The 16954-nt window shown below is 47.8% G+C and overlaps 1 protein-coding gene across 1 annotated transcript; it reads left to right on the top strand.

Moving 5' to 3' along the window:
- The first annotated feature begins 4436 nt into the window (after window positions 1-4436).
- Window positions 4437-15148, top strand: LOC103556782 (uncharacterized). Its single transcript, XM_070610622.1, has 6 exons — window positions 4437-4634; window positions 4712-5811; window positions 9154-9357; window positions 11578-11800; window positions 14311-14473; window positions 14785-15148. The coding sequence occupies exons 2-6, from the start codon at window positions 5286-5288 to the stop codon at window positions 14923-14925; spliced, it is 1257 nt and encodes a 418-aa protein (XP_070466723.1). The 5' UTR covers window positions 4437-4634; window positions 4712-5285; the 3' UTR covers window positions 14926-15148.
- The last annotated feature ends 1806 nt before the right edge of the window (window positions 15149-16954 follow it).

Here is a 16954-nt window from a genome sequence, read left to right as displayed (position 1 = left end):
AGGTCTGATAGGCAAGACTGATCTTGCGCCTCAAAAGCCTGTTTGTCTTGGAAAGTCAGTGACTGTTCTCCAGGGCTTCCAGTCTAATGGGAGAGAGAATCTGCACCCTGAAAATTTCTGTCTTAATGGTAGAGATATAATTCCTGTCCTTAGGGTCCTAAATTTTGGGGGTGAAAGTCTGGTCCTCATAGTTGGGATCCCCTGTCTGATGAAGGAGATAGCCCTACCCTCTCCTCTCTCTCTCTCTGAAGGTGGAGGAGACTGGTCCTAATTCTGAGGAGCCCTAGTCTGATGGGCTTGATTGACCAAGTCATGCAGTTACAGGCAGCTCCATCCGGGCAATGGAGAATGAGTGGGCAAAGGGTGGGTCCTGGCAGGCTCTCTGGAGGAGAGGTGCACTGGAAGAAGCTTGCTGGAAGACAGCAGGAGGAGTTTGTGGGTCAGGTGAATGAAATCTGGTGGGGAACTTGAGACCTGGGAGGACTCTTTGGGACCCTCACACCAAAGGCCATTGAGAGCCACAGAAGGTTCCTGAGCTAGGCAATGCAGAATATGAGAAAGCTATGGCAGTCAAGGGCAATAGGAAGAGCCTCCTTGGAGGACAGGAGACCTGGATTCTCATCCTTGGGCAAGTCACTGGACCTCATTTTCCCCATCAGTGCGATGGAGAGATGATAAGATTGATCTCCAGCTCTAAAATAACATGGCCAGTTCTCAGGCCGGGAGCTGGGAGACAGATGAGATCAGCCATGTTGCTGAGACTCAGGTTCCCTGGTGTTGTGTGGGAAAGGCTGGAAGGTGCAGAGTTCTGCCCAGCAGTTCAGCAAAGGCTAGAAAGTAGGGTCCTTGGGGATATTCACCAGTTGGAACGGGAATCCCCAGAGGCCCACTGATTGCAGCTGATGGGAAACTCCACCCTCCATCCTCCTCCCGTCAGCATTGGTTCCAGCCCTGAAAAGCCCCCTGGGGCCTGCTAGGAAAGAACCTGGACAACGGGGGACAAGGTGGTATACTCAGCGGGCAAGTGAGAGGTGACACCAGTGCCAGCAGCGCCTCACTGTCTTCAGCTGCTGTCTGTTCCCCTGTTCTGGCCAGGACTCCTTCCCACTGCCCTCCAGGACCATCAACTAGCCGAGCCATGGGCAGCCAGTGGCTTTTGCTGCTGCTATTTGTTGGGGATGGAGCCCTCAATCTGCCTGGTGAGTAGCCACATATACCTTTCCCATCTATCCTTCTCTGGAGGCTCTCAGAGCCCCACTTCTGGCTGGTCAGAGAGGGGAGGAAGGGGGTAGAAGATTAGATAGTGTCCCCAGGAAGATCTTATAACATGAGCACAGCCATCGCCCACCCCACCCCTAAATTGTCTGAAAGGCTTGGGGCACCAATAAGTTTGGAGGTAGGAGCATGACAGATGACCTCCAAGGGACTTCAGGCTTTGCCCATCCGTACTCTTCCGGGATGCGCTCTGTCTGTCTACTCCCTCCATTTTGTCTGTCACCTCAGCTGTCTCCGCCTTTCTGTCTGTCCTTTCCATCTGGGCCAGGCCAACAGCTTAGGGTTTCAACAGGCTAGTTCCCACCCAAGGTGGCCCAGAACTGAGGGCCCAAGGGCTTGGACCTCCGCTGTCCTCCTCTGCCCTACTCCAGCAAAGAGCAACCGCCACCTCTAATGCCTCACTGAGCCTGAAGTTGGAGTGCAGTGCTGGATCCTGAGCTCCTAGGAGAGTATGGGGGAAGATACTGGGAGATGGCAAGAAATTGCCTGTCTCATCTCTCCCATAAGTCCATGACTTTTTCCAGGGACAGAAGTTTCCTTGGCAAAGCACCCAGGAAGCAGATACCAATTTTGATGAGAGAAGCAGAAGGGGATAATCATTACCAAGAGCAGATTCTACTTATTGAGCACCTACTATATGCTAAGCCCTGTGCTAAGTGCTTCACGTGCATTATCTCATTTAATCCTCATGACCGTCTGTGAAGTGGGTACTATCATCATCCCCGTTTTACAGTTGAGGAAGCTGAGGCTCAGAGTCATGAAGTGCTTTGTCCCCCATCACAGAGCTGGGATTCTATCTCAGATCTGACTTCAGAGCCCAGGCCACACACCTCATTGCTTCTCAAAGGAGCTGTTGTGTCCAGAATATCTCAATATCATAAAAATATCAAATTCTCACCAAATCTGTAATTGTGGCACACTTTTCAATCAAAATCCCAATAGGATATTTTGTAGAACTTGATAAATGGGTTCCAATATATGTAAGGAAGAACAAAAGGCCAACAATAGCCAAAATAATTTTGAAGAGCAAGATGGGAGACTCACCCTAACAAATACTGAGATTTACATTAAAGTAAATCTGGTGTTGGTGCAGAGAAGTGAACCAATGGAATGGAAAAGCATGGAAATTGGTCTGGATACATAATGACAGGTAGCATGATGAATCAGTGGGGAAAGGATGGACTTTTCCATAAGGGGGCAGGGACAACTGGTTAACTACATGGAAAAAACACAAAATCACATCCAATGGAAACATCTCTCCTTGCAAATAAAAATTTGAGACGCTGTAACAAGACATCTGTTCATTTCAGCCTGGACTTTTGTTGCAAACCCACCCATGTATCACCAGAGTTTAGAGGACTCCTGGGATATTGAGCCAAGTCCCTCACTGTGCTGAGGGGGACATGGAGGCACCGAGAGAGGTGGGGCCTCTCTCCTGGACAGCTCTCCTGCCCTACTGTGACCCCTTAACTCTGCCCAAGGCTAGAAGAAAGTAGCATATGGAAGGAGCAGGTGCCAGACAGGGGCAGGGGTAGGGACAAAGGTCAGTGCCTCTTCAGAGCTAGCTTATGGGAAGGAGGAGCTCACCACCTGGGCTGGGTCACCTTGAGTTTCCTGAATTAGTTCTTTGATAACTGCCAAAAATGCAAGGACAGGGCATCAGGTGATGGACCTATTTCTGCCCATTGCCCAGGGGAAAGAGAAAGATTTCCAGGATCCAGCTCAGTGTACCTGATTTGAACCTTTCTCTCTGGAGAGAATGGCTGGCTCGGTCATGAGAATGAAGCTGTTTTTGCGAGGCTGTGCAGTGCAGCAGGGAAGACATTGGGCTCTGGGGTCTCATGGACCACGTACCAAATGCAGTGGCACCACTTCCTGGCTGTGTGACCTTGCACAGGTGTCTTCGCCTGTCTGAGCCTCAGTTTCTTCATCTGATAAATAAAAATAATTATCTTTACTTCAGGTTGGATGTGAGGATTCAATGCGCCATTGCTTATGGGTTGGAGTGGCACCTTACTCAGACAAGGTGAAAATCGAACAATGACAAACTATCCTTGACTGCTATTGCACTAAATGAAGTACTTGGCTTGCAGTTGGGGGTCATTTTCTACAAAAAAGCTGTATATCTTTAAATATGAGAATCATATTCAATGCAGTAGGAAACTTACACCAAAAAAAGCATCAAGAAACCAGAGACTGTTACCAAAAGTTCAGTCTCTGAATCCGGTGCCAATCCAAATAACAAGAACAGAGTCTTGGGTGAAAAGGAAAAAGAGCTTTACTTTCTTTACCACGTAAGGGGAGCTAGCAGCTGGCTAGTACCTTGAGAACTACTGGCTCCTCGTTAAGAAATGGGTAAAGAGTTTTAAAGGTTTGCAAGGAATGGGGTGGGGGAGAGCCTGTGACCTTGCTGGTCAGTGTTTTCCCCCAGCCTGCATTTGGCCTTGTGAGGCTGTTCCCAGGGAGGAGGGTGACGAGATAAGGTGGACGTCCTTGGTAGTCTGTCTCCGTGGTAGATTCCAGTGTCAGGAAGCCAAGGAGTTGGGGCCTGGGAAACTTTAGCTTCTTGATATTCTCTGGACATTAGTTTTGCTGTAATAAACTTCAAGGACCAGTGATGAGCCAAAACTTTAGTGTGAGTCAACTTTAGTGAGGCCACCTGGGCTTTCACAATTTGTAACTTCAATTTGGTTGTAAAGCTCAGGGAGTCAAAGTTTAAAGAAACAGATATATACACATGAGTGTAACTAATGAAGCTGGGAAAGGGGATGGGTGCTCTTGGTTTTAACCCCATACATGCTGAGTTTAATGTAGGGGAACCCATATCAGGGCCTCTATTAATTAAAAGCCTACAACAAGGGGCCGGCCCTGTGGCCGAGTGGTTAAGTTCGCACGCTCTGCTTCAGTGGCCCAGGGTTTTGCTGGTTTGGATCCTGGGTGTGGACATGGCACTGCTCATCAAGCCATGCTAAGGAGGCGTCCCACATAGCACAACCAGAAGGACCTACAACTAGAATATACAACTATGTACTGGGGGGCTTTGGAGAGAAGAAGAAGAAAAAAAAGATTGGCAACAGATGTTAGCTCAGGGCCAATTTTTCTAAAAAAAAAGAAAGAAAGAAAGGAAAGAAAGCAGAGACTAAATGCAATAACAGATTTCTGCCTTTTGCTGACTCTCCTTCTCGGACAATCATCGAGGCGAATGAGACATAGTTGCCAGCTCTAGTTAAACCCACTCTCCCTGGCACGCATTAGCTGAGATCTATTAGCACAAAGCTGGCACATAAATGAATGCGAGCCAGTAATAATGGAGTTGGTATTGATATTATTTTTATTGAATCTTCCAATAAGGATACTTGGTAAGTGAGAACATCTGAGAATCTGGATTGGTGGAGGGAACAGGTGTATTAGTTTCTCTTTGTTTTTGTTTTTACAGGCATTATTACAACCTGGGGGATGGAGTCAGATACAACAGCCTCCACAAAAGTCTCTGCGCCTAAGGGAACTGTAGATTCATCCACAACTTCAGCTCTGTCCAAGAATGGGAGAGACAACGACCCTACAGTTCCACCTCATACCTCACCAGCAACCAGGAGGACAACAGAGTCTGAGTCCCAGAAGCATACACCAGCTACTCCTCTGACTTCACCACTAGGCAGCAGCTCCGCTGGGTCCACTGAGCAGACAACCCAGGACATGAGGCTCAGGAGGAGAGATTAAATACAACTTTCACCACAACCCCCAAGGGCACAACACTGTCAAATTCCACGATGACTTCTCTGTTGAAGGACCAGGGAGGGACATCCAGAATCACGGCCTCATCCAGCATGGCCACTTCAGCTGAGACCCCGAAACAAAATCAGAGAGCTCCAACTGCAGCCGCATTAGCATCAAGCTCCATAGTCAATGGATTGGAATCATCACTGTGCACTTACTCACAGAAGTCAGCCACTATCACAGCTGCAACAGCATTAAACACAGCAGGCAATGATGTTACATGATCAGGGTCCATGACAGCCACTGTCTCTGAGGAGTCAGCTACAACAATATCCCCAACCACATTGAACAAAATCACTGAGGCAAAAGAATCTCTACCCGTGACAACCAGTGCAGTTATCTGCACCACTTCACTAACCATGACCACCCTGGGGACAACTGGTGTTGGAACAACCATGTCTGGAACTCAGGAAGGGGAAACTACAGCTGCGCCTCCAACCCCAGCAACAGCCCCCACGATGAGAACGCTGTCTGAAACACATCACAACACCGCCACACAGACACCTTCCCATCTACTGGAATCAGCCCCAAGTACTGGCACTGCAACAGCTCAGTCACCTGAGACAACAGCTGCTCATTCAACAGCCCGTATCCTCAGCTCCTCAGGGACAACAAAATCCTCTGCCAAGACTGGGGCCAGTCAAGCTTCCCCTAAACACACCCAGAGCAGTAGTCCCAGAGCAGGAGTCTGTGCTCTGGATGAGTACCCAGCTAGCAGGGGTGTTTGTATGTGCAATGACAGCTACTACGCTCACTCAGGTAAGTCTGAAGGAACTCATGTCAGTACAGCAAAGAAGAGATGGGGGCCAGAGCGGACCTCATAAATCTGTGAAGGCCCAGAGGAATGTGCGTCCAAAGGGTACGGGAGGGCTCGTGAGGTTGATCAGACACTAACACCTAAAGAGTCCATCCTGGGGCTGGCCTGGCGGCGCAGCAGTTAAGTTTGCACATTCTGCTTTGGCGGCTTAGGGTTCACTGGTTCAGATCCCTGGTGCAGACATGGCACCACTTGGCAAGCCATGCTGTGGTAGGCATCCCACATATAAAGTAGAGGAAGATGGGCATGGATATTAGCTTAGGGCCAGTCTTCCTCAGCAAAAAGAGGAGGATTGGTAGCAGATGTTAGCTCAGGGCTAATCTTCCTCAAAAAAAAAAAAAAAAAAAGAGTCCATCCGGTTAGAGGTGATGTCTATGAGAGGACAGGCAACTGCGCATATGAGTTTGTTTTAGTCTGTTCAGGCTGCTATAACAGAATACCATACACTGGGTGGCTTATAAACAACAGAAATGTCTCATGGTTCTGGAGGCTTGAAGTTCAAGATCAGGGCACTGGCTGATTCAGCGTCTGGTGGGGGTCCCCTGCCTGGTTCATAGACAGTTATCTTCTCACCGTGTCTTCACATGGTGGAAGGGGCAAGGGAGCTCTCTGAGGTCTCTTTTATAAGGTCACTACTCCCATTCATGAGGGCTCAACCCTCATGACCGAATCAACTCCCAAAGGCCCCACCTCCTGATACTATCACATTGGGCGTTAGGATTTAACGTATGGATTTCGGGAGGACACAAACATTCAGTCTGTAGCAGAAGTGGAACAGACAATTCATCGACCCCCAACCCCCAGGACTCCAACTGCTGGCCAGAGATTAAAACTTCCTCAAGAGAGGAGTTGATAATCTACCAAAGACAAAGGCTGTAGCGCCAGCGGAGGCTTGGAGGGCTAGGCAGGGAAACTGAGGCAGAAATCTTATTGTTGGGGCAAGACCAGTGTGGCAGATATTTCAGAAAGCCGGAGTTCACAGGGCCTCCCCTAGGTGCTGCAGCAATCTCCCAGGCCCACACGCTAGCCGCATGGAAGCTGGGTCCTGGGAACCGAAAAGATGATGTTGTCCCCCCGACATGTCCTCTACAGTCAAAATAATTCTAACTCCCCCAAAACATTTCAATTTAACAAAATCCCGATTTTCCTAAAATGACTGCTCTGCTGTTTTAAATATCAAATTCCTTCAAAAAATATTTCTTTGGCATTCCTGCTTTGGTCTGTTGGATGATCCAGCCTTGGGATAAAGCTTCTCTTACATTCAAAACTAAGCAGTGCTTACTGTATGGACCAGTATTTTCCAAAATGTATTTTGTGGGACGCCAGTGCTATGGGATTTCAATAGACATTACACTAAAAAAAAAAGGGTTCTGTTGTCAAAAAATATATTTGGGAAACACTGGATTAAACAAAACTGCTTCTTGACTGCAGGACTTTTCAGAGCCTTCAATATTTAATATTCCACTGTCCACTGTGACTTTTAAGTCAGATTTTGAAAGCAGATTGTAGCGGGAGTTTTCCAGGAGTGTCTGTCCCCAGAATCCTCCTTCTGAGGAACATTAATGTAGCCCCTTGGAATATACCCTGTTGCAGAGGAGGAGAATTCAGATGAGAGCTGAGTGGGGCTGGGTGAGATAGAAGTGACTGGGATGACCCGTCCAGCCCGGGGGCATTTTAGTCAAACCCTGGGTAGGTATTGGCTCATTAGAGGGTTGTCCCTACCTATCTCAACCACCTCTCTTGGTGAGATGGGGGTTACGTGCCCACTTGTAAAACGCTGCATGTGTCCCTCCACAGGAAATATAAAGTCTATGCTTGTGTTTTCATGCACTGAGGATGAGCCAGCTTTTCTTTCTGTGTTAATTTGTTCCCCTGTGAGTAAACAGGGACTCTGCAAGATACACTGTCTGGGTTTGAACTATGCTTCCTTTTCTTCTTCCGGGGATAATAAGAGCACATGTACCTCACAGCATTAATGTTTGAGTATTAGCTATTGTTAATGTTATCATTTGGCGCTCCGTATCACAATATGCTATGGATTACAATAGCAGAAATTTCTGTGATTGACTTCAGCTCCCCCTGCAACACACACTGGTACAAAGCATCTGCCCTTGAATTGCAGCCCGTCACTCTGACCAAACACGCCTGCCAAGATATAAAGAGTGAGCTTTTTAAAAGAGCAAAGGAAAAGAAATTTTTACATTCAAAGTAATGAAACAAGTCCAGAAATGTCTTACGCTACTATTTCCGCTCCGTTTTCCTTTTTAACGGCTAATTTTTAAGCAGGTCATCCCAAATTCAATAGAAAGTGTGGAAACAGCAGGCACAGAAAGAAGGGGTGAGGGTTAAGTATTAACCTTCTCATTCAACACCAAAAAAGCACTCGTGTTGGACATTTAGCAGGACACCTTGTGGTGCTGGGGCAGAAAAGCAACTCTAACTGGCTTGAGCAAAACAAACAAACAAAATTGAAAACATGAAACAAAATAAAACAAAATTTGTTGGCTCATGAAACTAAAATGTCCTAAAGAGGACGTGAAGACTGACCTCTCTCCCTCATGGCTCTCAAAGGCGCCCCCTCCCTCCCCTCCCTCGGCCTGTCTTTCTCAAGTTCAGGCTTTTACGAGATAGAGCCACTGACTGAAGCAGTTTAGGCCCCTCCAAAACCCCCAAGGCCCAGGCTACGTATTGGAATGAGAGGGAAATCAAAGAACAAAACAAATCAATACCTCCAAAAATAATCTTGCCAGATAAGTAACAGAAACCAATTGGGCTGGCTAAGGGAAAACAGGAGAACTCATTATAAGGGTGTCTTGTGGAGGCCAAGGGTAGGCTCCAACAAGGATGTCCAGGGACTGGGACTTGGAACGGTGGATATGGCAGGAACCAGGAAGTCGCTTCTCTCTTCTCCATCTTGCTCTCCCCATTCTGCACCTGCACCTGCTTTGTTCCTCTCTCCACACACTGGTTTGTCCTACCTCTCAGCCCACGTGACCGAAAATTGCTGCCTCACAATACTCACGATTTATACTGCCTCCTTTTAGGCTCAGTTCCTGGGAAAGAGATTCTGAGTGGATCGGTGAAGGCCAGGGATCAGGGTCCCCCAGTGCCATCATGGTGTGGGCGTCTCACCTCCTGTGAGGGGACTCTGTTTCAGGGAGTCATTGTGGGTTGGGCTAGTATCCCCAGTGTCTCTTCCACCCGGATTAGAACTAGTATCCCTTCCCATAACATTGTCCCAGGAGCCTCAGGAGGCCCCTGTCCTGGCTGTTGTTCTCCTGCAGAACTGTCCACGTTGTTGGTGGCTCTGCACTGCCAGCCGCAGAAAATTGAGGTGGTCCTGATCAGCTGCTTCCTGAAGACTCACCACTGGAACTTCTCAGGTGCCTTCTCAGGATGCTCCAGTGTCAGCAAGATAGAGGAAGGTCACCGCGTCCAGGTCTTCAGAATGGAGAAGAAGGAGGTCAACTTGTGGACTCCACCTCTCTGTAAGCAAGCTGGGGGGACCACCTGATAGGAAGAGGGGATAAGTGGTGGTGTGGGGGGCCTGGGAAATGAGCGATTGGCCTCAGCGACCATTTCCATCTGACTGAGGAATAATTCTCCAGAATGGAGTCAAGTCTTCGCCATCAAACCAGTCTTTTTTTGGGGGAAAAGACCATGTTGTACCCCATCAGACTGGGACTGCCCTTATAGATGGTGCCATGTTTGATGGACTGGGATATTGGTTTCCAAATCTGTCAGCCACAGAACCCTTTAAAATAATCACAACCATTGGGGCTGGCCCCGTGGCCGAGTGGTTAAGTTTGCGCGCTCCACTGCAGGTGGCCCAGTGTTTCGTTGGTTCGAATCCTGGGCGCGGACATGGCACTGCACATCAGACACGCTGAGGCAGCGTCCCACATGCCACAGCTAGAAGAACCCACAATGAAGAATACACAACTATGTACCGGGGGGCTTTGGGGAGAAAAAGGAAAAAATAAAATCTTTAAAAAAAAAAAATAACCACAACCAAAACCAATATTTATTAATTTCTTACCATGTGCCATGCGTCAAAATCTTTTTTGCATGCATCATCTCATTAAATTTTCACAATAGTCCTGTGAAGTTCCCATTTTAGAGATGAGCAATCTTAGGCTCAGAGAAGTTGAGAGATTTTCCCAAGTATCACAGCTAGCTCTTAACAGAGCTGGTTTGTGCTCCTGACTACTCACCAGTGCTGCTGCCTCCTTTCTTTGGAAGAGAGCTTACACAAAAGCCGAATATAAACATAAACATAGAAAAACAGAGCTGTTTTGACTGAATGGGGGAGGAAGAAGATCGCCTCACTGGGTTAGCTGTCCCCCCAACACCTAAGTGGGCGGTTACGCCCCTTTAAGGAGGCCCTGGGTCCCACAGGCTCAGTTTGAAAACTAGAGTTTGTCCTAAAAGGGTGATTTAGTTCCTTTCAGTGTTTACCGTTATCTCTAGTTTTGCCACACAGAGCTTCATGGGGTCTCTTGCTTAGGTCCTGGAACAGAGTTGGCAGTTTCAACATGCGATAGGTAAGTCCATGGCTATGCCCCTAGAAATCTCTATCAGTGTTCTTTTTAATAAAGTGCTTTATTTACAGCAACAAATCTTTTGATTCTTTTAAAAGATCCTGAGGAAACAATAAAATACCAAAAAGATATCCAAATCTTGGGCTAGGGATCAGGACGTGGCACTTTTAAGAAGCACCCCAATGCTTACTCTTTTATTTTTTTTCCAAGGGATTCTAAGATGTACACTGAAATTTGAGAACCACTGGCACAGAGGTTAAGAACACGGGCTCTGGAATCAGAGAGATGTTGAATTCTGGCTCTTGTACTTGCTCTGGGCATCTTTTAACTTTCTAAGCCCCAGTTCGCTCTTCTGTAAAATGGGACTAATAACAGAATCTTCCTCAGAAAGTTGTGGTTAGGCAACGGCACCTGGCATACAGCCCATGCTTAGTAAACTTTAGCCATTGCTTTTAAATAAACCACTTGCAGCCAACAAGTATGGGCGAAGGTTTCCCCTGGAGATCTGAGGGTAACGGCCCCTCCCTGTCTTTTCTAGACCAACAGCAGCCACGCCCTTTATTCTCTGGAGGTGCAGCTTCTGCAGGTTCTCCCTGGCTTCACCAATACTGACTTGACGATGCTGTGCTTAAGCTGCACGTATCCTCTGGTGGTGAATGTCAGCCAGAGCGACCCTTACCCAGTGGTCTCCTTCCTGTCAGTTCTGCTCTATCTCCCTCTCAGGCTGGGCCCTGCGGAAACTCCTGAGTTCCTAGTGCTACCTCAAATCCAGGCAAAAGTGGTCAAAACCCTCAGGATGTTGGCCTCCCCATGCTCACCCCACTAATCATAGGTACCTCTTAGACTGAGACTCAAAGCATTAGTGGAAGAAAAAAGATGTTTCTATGACACAATTCATTATGGATTGCTTATATAAATGGAGTAGGATGGCTTGGATGGCTTCAAGGGCGCTAGGTCTGGGGATCAGTGAGGTGGGCCCTCACTTTTTAGGAGGTCCCGGAGGCAGGTTAGCAGATTTGCTCCTCTCCTCCCCTTATTCTCTATGGCTACCAGTGCTCGTGACCTTGGGTGCAAGGCAGAAGGTGAGTGAGTGTCCCTCCCTCTAGGGTGTTGTGGTGAGGGTCTAACTCCTATCCCTTTCCAGATATATCACCATCCATGTTCCAGGCACTGGGGACACCATCGTCATCCTGGGCATCTTCACGGACCCTCAGCTCTCATCTCCACTTGGGAACAGACCAGCTCCCCTTGGCAAGCCTCTCTACGTGGTCCTCAGAGCCACAAGCAGTGATCCAGACAGATTTGCCCTTGTGGCCAATGAGGTCTTTGCCAGCTCCAACATCTCCAGGATGGGTACTGTTAAGGACACCTACCACTTTGTGAAGGAGAGGTAAGTGTCTATAAGGCCTCAGTAACATCCTGCCAGTGCCATATTATCTTTTGGACTGTGGCTTGTGCCAGGTGCTTTTGTACCCATGTGCACAGATCCTGTCACTCCTCTCTGTATCCATGGTACCTAAGCACTGGGAGAAGGTACATGCTGGGTGAATGTTTATTGAATTAATGCAAGTATTATTATCACTCCCATTTTGCAGATGAGTAAATTAAGGTACAGGGGGATTAACACCTGTCCAAGATTACAGCCAATAAATGACATTCATTCCTTTTTTTCTTTCCTCAAACAATTATTGAGGGTCTACAATGATAAAAGTAAAAAACAAAAACTAACATTTCTGAGTGCTATACACTATGTTATACATTTGACATGCATTACATTTAATAGCTAATCACAGCTAATTCCGACATAGCATTTACTCCATGCGTGGCACTGTTCGAATCACTTCACATATATTAACTCATTTAAGCCTCACAACACACTGTATGAGTGTTATATGTTTATTCCCATTTTATAGATGGAGAAACTGAGGCTCAGTTCACATAGTTGGTAAGTGGCAAACCTTGCTAAGTGCCGGAGACATAGAAATAAGTAAGACTAAGTCCTTACCCTCAACAGCTCACCGTCTAAGGAAGTAGCTGGGTCTCCTGACTTCTAGGTTGTATTTGATTAATGTTAACAACAAGTCTTCACAGAGCACAGTGAATCATTAATTGCCTCATTTATTTTTGAAAACAACCTTCTGAAGTATTATTTCCTCCACTGTATAGATGAGGGGATTAAAGAGGGGTTCAGAGAGTGTAAATGACTTAACCAGACACGCTGTTGATCTATTCATGGTCCAGAGTCCAGGTTCTGAAACACCACCAAATCCGCCCTAGCATGTAATTCCTCCTTTGTCAGGAGGAAATAGAACCTACTGATTAAGGGTATGGAGCCAGGCTGCTACCTGAAGAAACTTGGGCACCTGACTTAACCTCTCTGAGACTCAGTTTCCTCATTTTTAAAAAAGAAAGGGTCCATCAAGGGGGAAACTAGAATGGACTTATTGATGGTGAACTTGAGCCCTGGAATAAAGGCCCTGGGGTAAAAAGGCTAAATGGGATTTGAAGAGTACAAGAGGCAGAGATCAGAGAGGTAATTCCCTAATACCTACAGGAGGCAGCATCTGTGTGGACAGGTAACTTGGTGGGAAAGTAATTTGCTGTCCCTTAGGTTTTTGCATTGGCTGGTTTCTGTTCCTGGAACCCACAACTCCCTGACACTCACATGGAAAACTCTCATCTCCTTTAAGTCGTTGCTAAAATGTCACCATTTCAATGAAGCCCACCCCACCCATGCTATTTAAAATTGCAAACTATGTTCCATTCATCCACTCTAGATCCCGATTCCTTTCTTCTATGTACTTATCACCTCCTAACTGTACACTGTATCACACAAGATCATTTATTTTTAAGTTAGTTATTGTCCGTCTCCCCTCACCCACAAGAGAATAGGAGGTTTTGCTCTGTTTTATTCACTCATGTTCCCTAATTCTCCTAAGCACCTAGAAAGGAGCCTATGTAACAGTAAGAATTTCTTTCTGCCCGTGGACCCTACACCACAGGCCTATCCAAATATTACCAGTTATAGTGAAAGAGTTACATTTAGGTTATTGTCATCTCAAAAAAAGTTACTGTGACAATAGTGTGGACAGTTCAGACCCTTAGCTCTGAATCCTTTAGCTCAGAATTTTCCATGTCTGTCACGGTTTGCCATCAATCCCTACATTGTCACCGGTAACTGAGTTTTCCTTTTTCAATTTGGAACAGTTATTGCTAATAAGGAATCACTGATAAACTAGGCTCAGTCAAGAAATAAACTTTAGGGACCAGGCCGGTGGCCAAGTGGTTAAGTTCATGTGCTCTGGTTCAGTGGCCCAGGGTTTCATCAGTTCAGATCCTGGGCGTGGACATGGCACTGCTCATCAAGCCATCCTGAAGCAGCATCCCTCATGCCACAACGAGAAGGACCAACAACTAAAAATACACAACTATGTACTGGGGGGCTTTGGGAGAAAAAAGGAAAAATAAAATCTTAAAAAAAAAAAAGGAAACAAACTTTATTGAAAGGAAAGAGACTTAGAAAAAGAAAAAAATAAAATGAAAGTGAAGAAAAATAAAAGGTCATCTCACCTTGAATTTACTAGCACCACACTGTCAAAATAATAATAGTGAGGAGGAGGAGGGGAAGGAGAAGAAAGGAAAAGAAAGAGGAAGAGAAAAGATGTTAAAAGAAAAAAAAAAGGAAGAGAAGAAAGGGGAAAGAAGGGAGGGAAAGTATTGTCTTCCTTCTAGGATTGATCTGAGGATGAAATGAAATAATGCAAGTAAAGTTCCCAGCGCGAAACCCAGCATCTACACCCATACAGGACAAGCAGAAAGGGGGAAATCACTGTTTGTCCATCCACACCGTGGCCCCGAGCCGGGGCTCCTAACAGTTGACGACGCTGCCTCTCCCCACAGCTGCCCAGTCAGCAGCCAGCTGCTCCAGGGCCTGGGGGCCAACGGGGTCTCTCTAGAGGTGACGCCGGCCTTCAACCTGTTCCGCTTCTTGACCAGCGATACGCTCTACCTGCACGGCCGAGTGACTCTGAGCGACAAGCGGGCGGGGCGCCCGTGCCAGCCGGTGAGCGGGCAGCCCCGGGGGCCCACGCCCGTCGCCGCAGCCTGTGCCTGCCGGGCAGCTCCGGGGTGCCGCGCCGGCGAGCCACCTCCCGGCAATGCCGGCATCCTGGGGGCGGGACTAAGGCGGTACCTGGGGGACAGCGGTGCGGGGGATTGGCCTAACCTGCCGGGGGCGTGGCTTGTGGGGGTGAGGAGGCTGGGGTTGACCTAAAGGGCGGGATCTTGGTGAACGGCCTGCATCTACCTGGGGCCTCCTGCATAGGCCCGCCCGAGGTCGGGGGTCTTGTCACCCTTATGCTCGTGTCCCCACAGACCTGTAGTCAGAAGAGTCCGCCCGGGAGGAATCGAGCCTGGGAGATCCGAGAGCAGGAGGGCATGGAGAACAGAGCCCTCTGGATGGTGTTCGGGCCCATCCGAATAAGCGGTAACTGGATCATTTGGGGGCCTCCCTGACTTGTCTTCCAGAGCCTCCCACTGACCTGCTCAGAGACCCCGACCCTTCACTGAGCCCCCTCCTCCCTTCATGCCCTCACATTCTTTCCTAAATCCAAGTCTCCTCCCCAAGCCCATATCCTCCTCGGCTCCCCCTTGGCTTTCCCTGGACTCCCCGTCTGCTCAGGAGAGGTCCCCTCCCCTCACCCGGTCCTTTCTGACTTATTAAACTTATTAAACTTCTGGTCTGAGTTGTCTCTGCTTCTCTCCTCCCACCTTTCCTGCCACACCAGCTCACTCTTCTCCCAGTCTGTTTGTCCCTTGTGACAGCCTGCCTTTGTAAATCCTCCTTGCTGGTCTGAACAGTCTCTCCCTTCTTTCTTCCATGACAGTCCTCCAAAACTCCAACCCTCATGGGAAAACCTATCTCCTTAGTAAGTCCATTCTTATTAGAGGCAGAAGGTTCGTCATCACACCCTTCTGAGTCCCAGCTTCAACAAGTGGTCAGCGCTTTTGCCCAATCTTGAAATGATGGGAACATGCTGGCCTTGTCCTGTCAGGATGGCTCCTCAAGCTCAATTTTTCTTTCTATGTGGTTTTAGAGTCCAATGCCTCCAGCAGCAGGAGTTTGGCAGGTTGGTACACAGGATCGCTGTGATGAAGTTCTGGTGGTTGCTCCAGGGTCTGCAGGTGCACATTGGGTTCTGGCAGGTGCTGGTCTTGGATCCTGTCTCTGCTCAACTCTATGACTTAGGAGAAGTCAGTTACCCTCTCAGAGTCTCAGCTTCCTTGGCAGTACACGGCAGAGTTGTCATTGTGGAGTGGTTGTCAGTCATAGAGTTTTATACCTCATCAGAACCCGAGACTATCCAGAAATAAATTAGAGTAGGGACTGAAATTTCAAGATACAGGCCAGGCAGGTAACAGCAAGTGAGGGGGATTGAGTGGGGTCCACATTGAACTAGAGAGTGCATTTCTTTTTTTTTTTTTTACATTTTATTTTATTTTTTTGAGGAAGATTAGCCCTGAGCTAACATCTGCCAATCCTCACCTTTTTGCTGAGGAAGACTGGCCCTGAGCTCACATCCGTGCCCATCTTCCTCTACTTTCTATGTGGGATGCCTACCAGAGCATGGCTTGTCAAGCGGTGCCATGTCTGCACCCGGGATCCAAACTGGCGTGGAACGTGTGCACTTAACCGCTGTGCCACTGGGCCAGCCCCTAGAGAGTGCATTTCATCTCTGTATCTCCATCTGCCTCGCCCCTAATCTAACCGAGGGACTGGCACAGTCAGTCCCAGGATAGCTTTGTTGAAGGAATGCAGGAATGGATTACTAAATAATCCCCCAAAGTGGAATATCTAAGCCTAAAAAGTTTCCCAGGCTCCCAGAGCCTCCTAATCCTGTTTTATAATGATTTCTTTCTTTCCTGCAGGAATCTGGATTCCTATATTTCTTCTGATGGTGATAGGCTGGATGCTGGGTTAAATCCTACCCAGACAGCTCTCCCAACTCTAGCCCTTGGCCTCTAGTTTAGATGCCTGAGGGAAGGGTGGGTTGGAGGAAGAGTTAGGGAGAGGCAAGTAGTCTGTCCTCTTGTTAGGGACCAGAGAGGCTGGAGGTGAAGATGGAACCCATGTAGGACACAGCTACTGTCTGGAAGGAGTGTGGCCACTGAGCCTGGAGCTCTGCGTCCTCATCCCACCTTCTCTTCCCATCTCTGAAGCTCTTCCAAGGGATTGGGCCCCTCGATATGGTTGGGGGCAGGGCAGAAGGTATGGCCAATAAACAGGAGGGAATTCTCCTACTTTGACTCCTTTCCTGTGTAATCTGACTCCAAAGCTTCATCGCTTTGAGAAATGGGGTATGTGTGGGAGTGTATGTGTGAGAAGTCACTTTATTCTCTATGCGTTCAGTTCCCCCATAGGTAAAATGAAAGAGTTTGACCAGATGATCCCTGCTTCAACATGGGGACTCTGTGACTCTTGTTTCAGGGACAGTTCCTGGGCTTTGGCCAGCTGGTCCTAAGTCTCCTTCCTTCTGCAGAATGG

Source organism: Equus przewalskii, chromosome 2 (assembly GCF_037783145.1).
Source record: "Equus przewalskii isolate Varuska chromosome 2, EquPr2, whole genome shotgun sequence".
Lineage (NCBI taxonomy): Eukaryota > Metazoa > Chordata > Mammalia > Perissodactyla > Equidae > Equus > Equus przewalskii.
Note: the sequence above shows the minus strand (reverse complement) of the source record. Positions and strands in the feature narration are given on the sequence as shown.

Excerpts from the sequence above, each read along its gene's own strand:
- LOC103556782 (XM_070610622.1), top strand. The coding sequence starts at position 5,286 with ATGACAGCCACTGTCTCTGAGGAGTCAGCTACAACAATATCCCCAACC. Across the intron at positions 9,358-11,577 it reads CTTGTGGACTCCACCTCTCT|GCACTGGGGACACCATCGTC; the intron begins GTAAGCAAGCTG and ends TCCATGTTCCAG. Across the intron at positions 11,801-14,310 it reads TACCACTTTGTGAAGGAGAG|CTGCCCAGTCAGCAGCCAGC; the intron begins GTAAGTGTCTAT and ends CTCTCCCCACAG.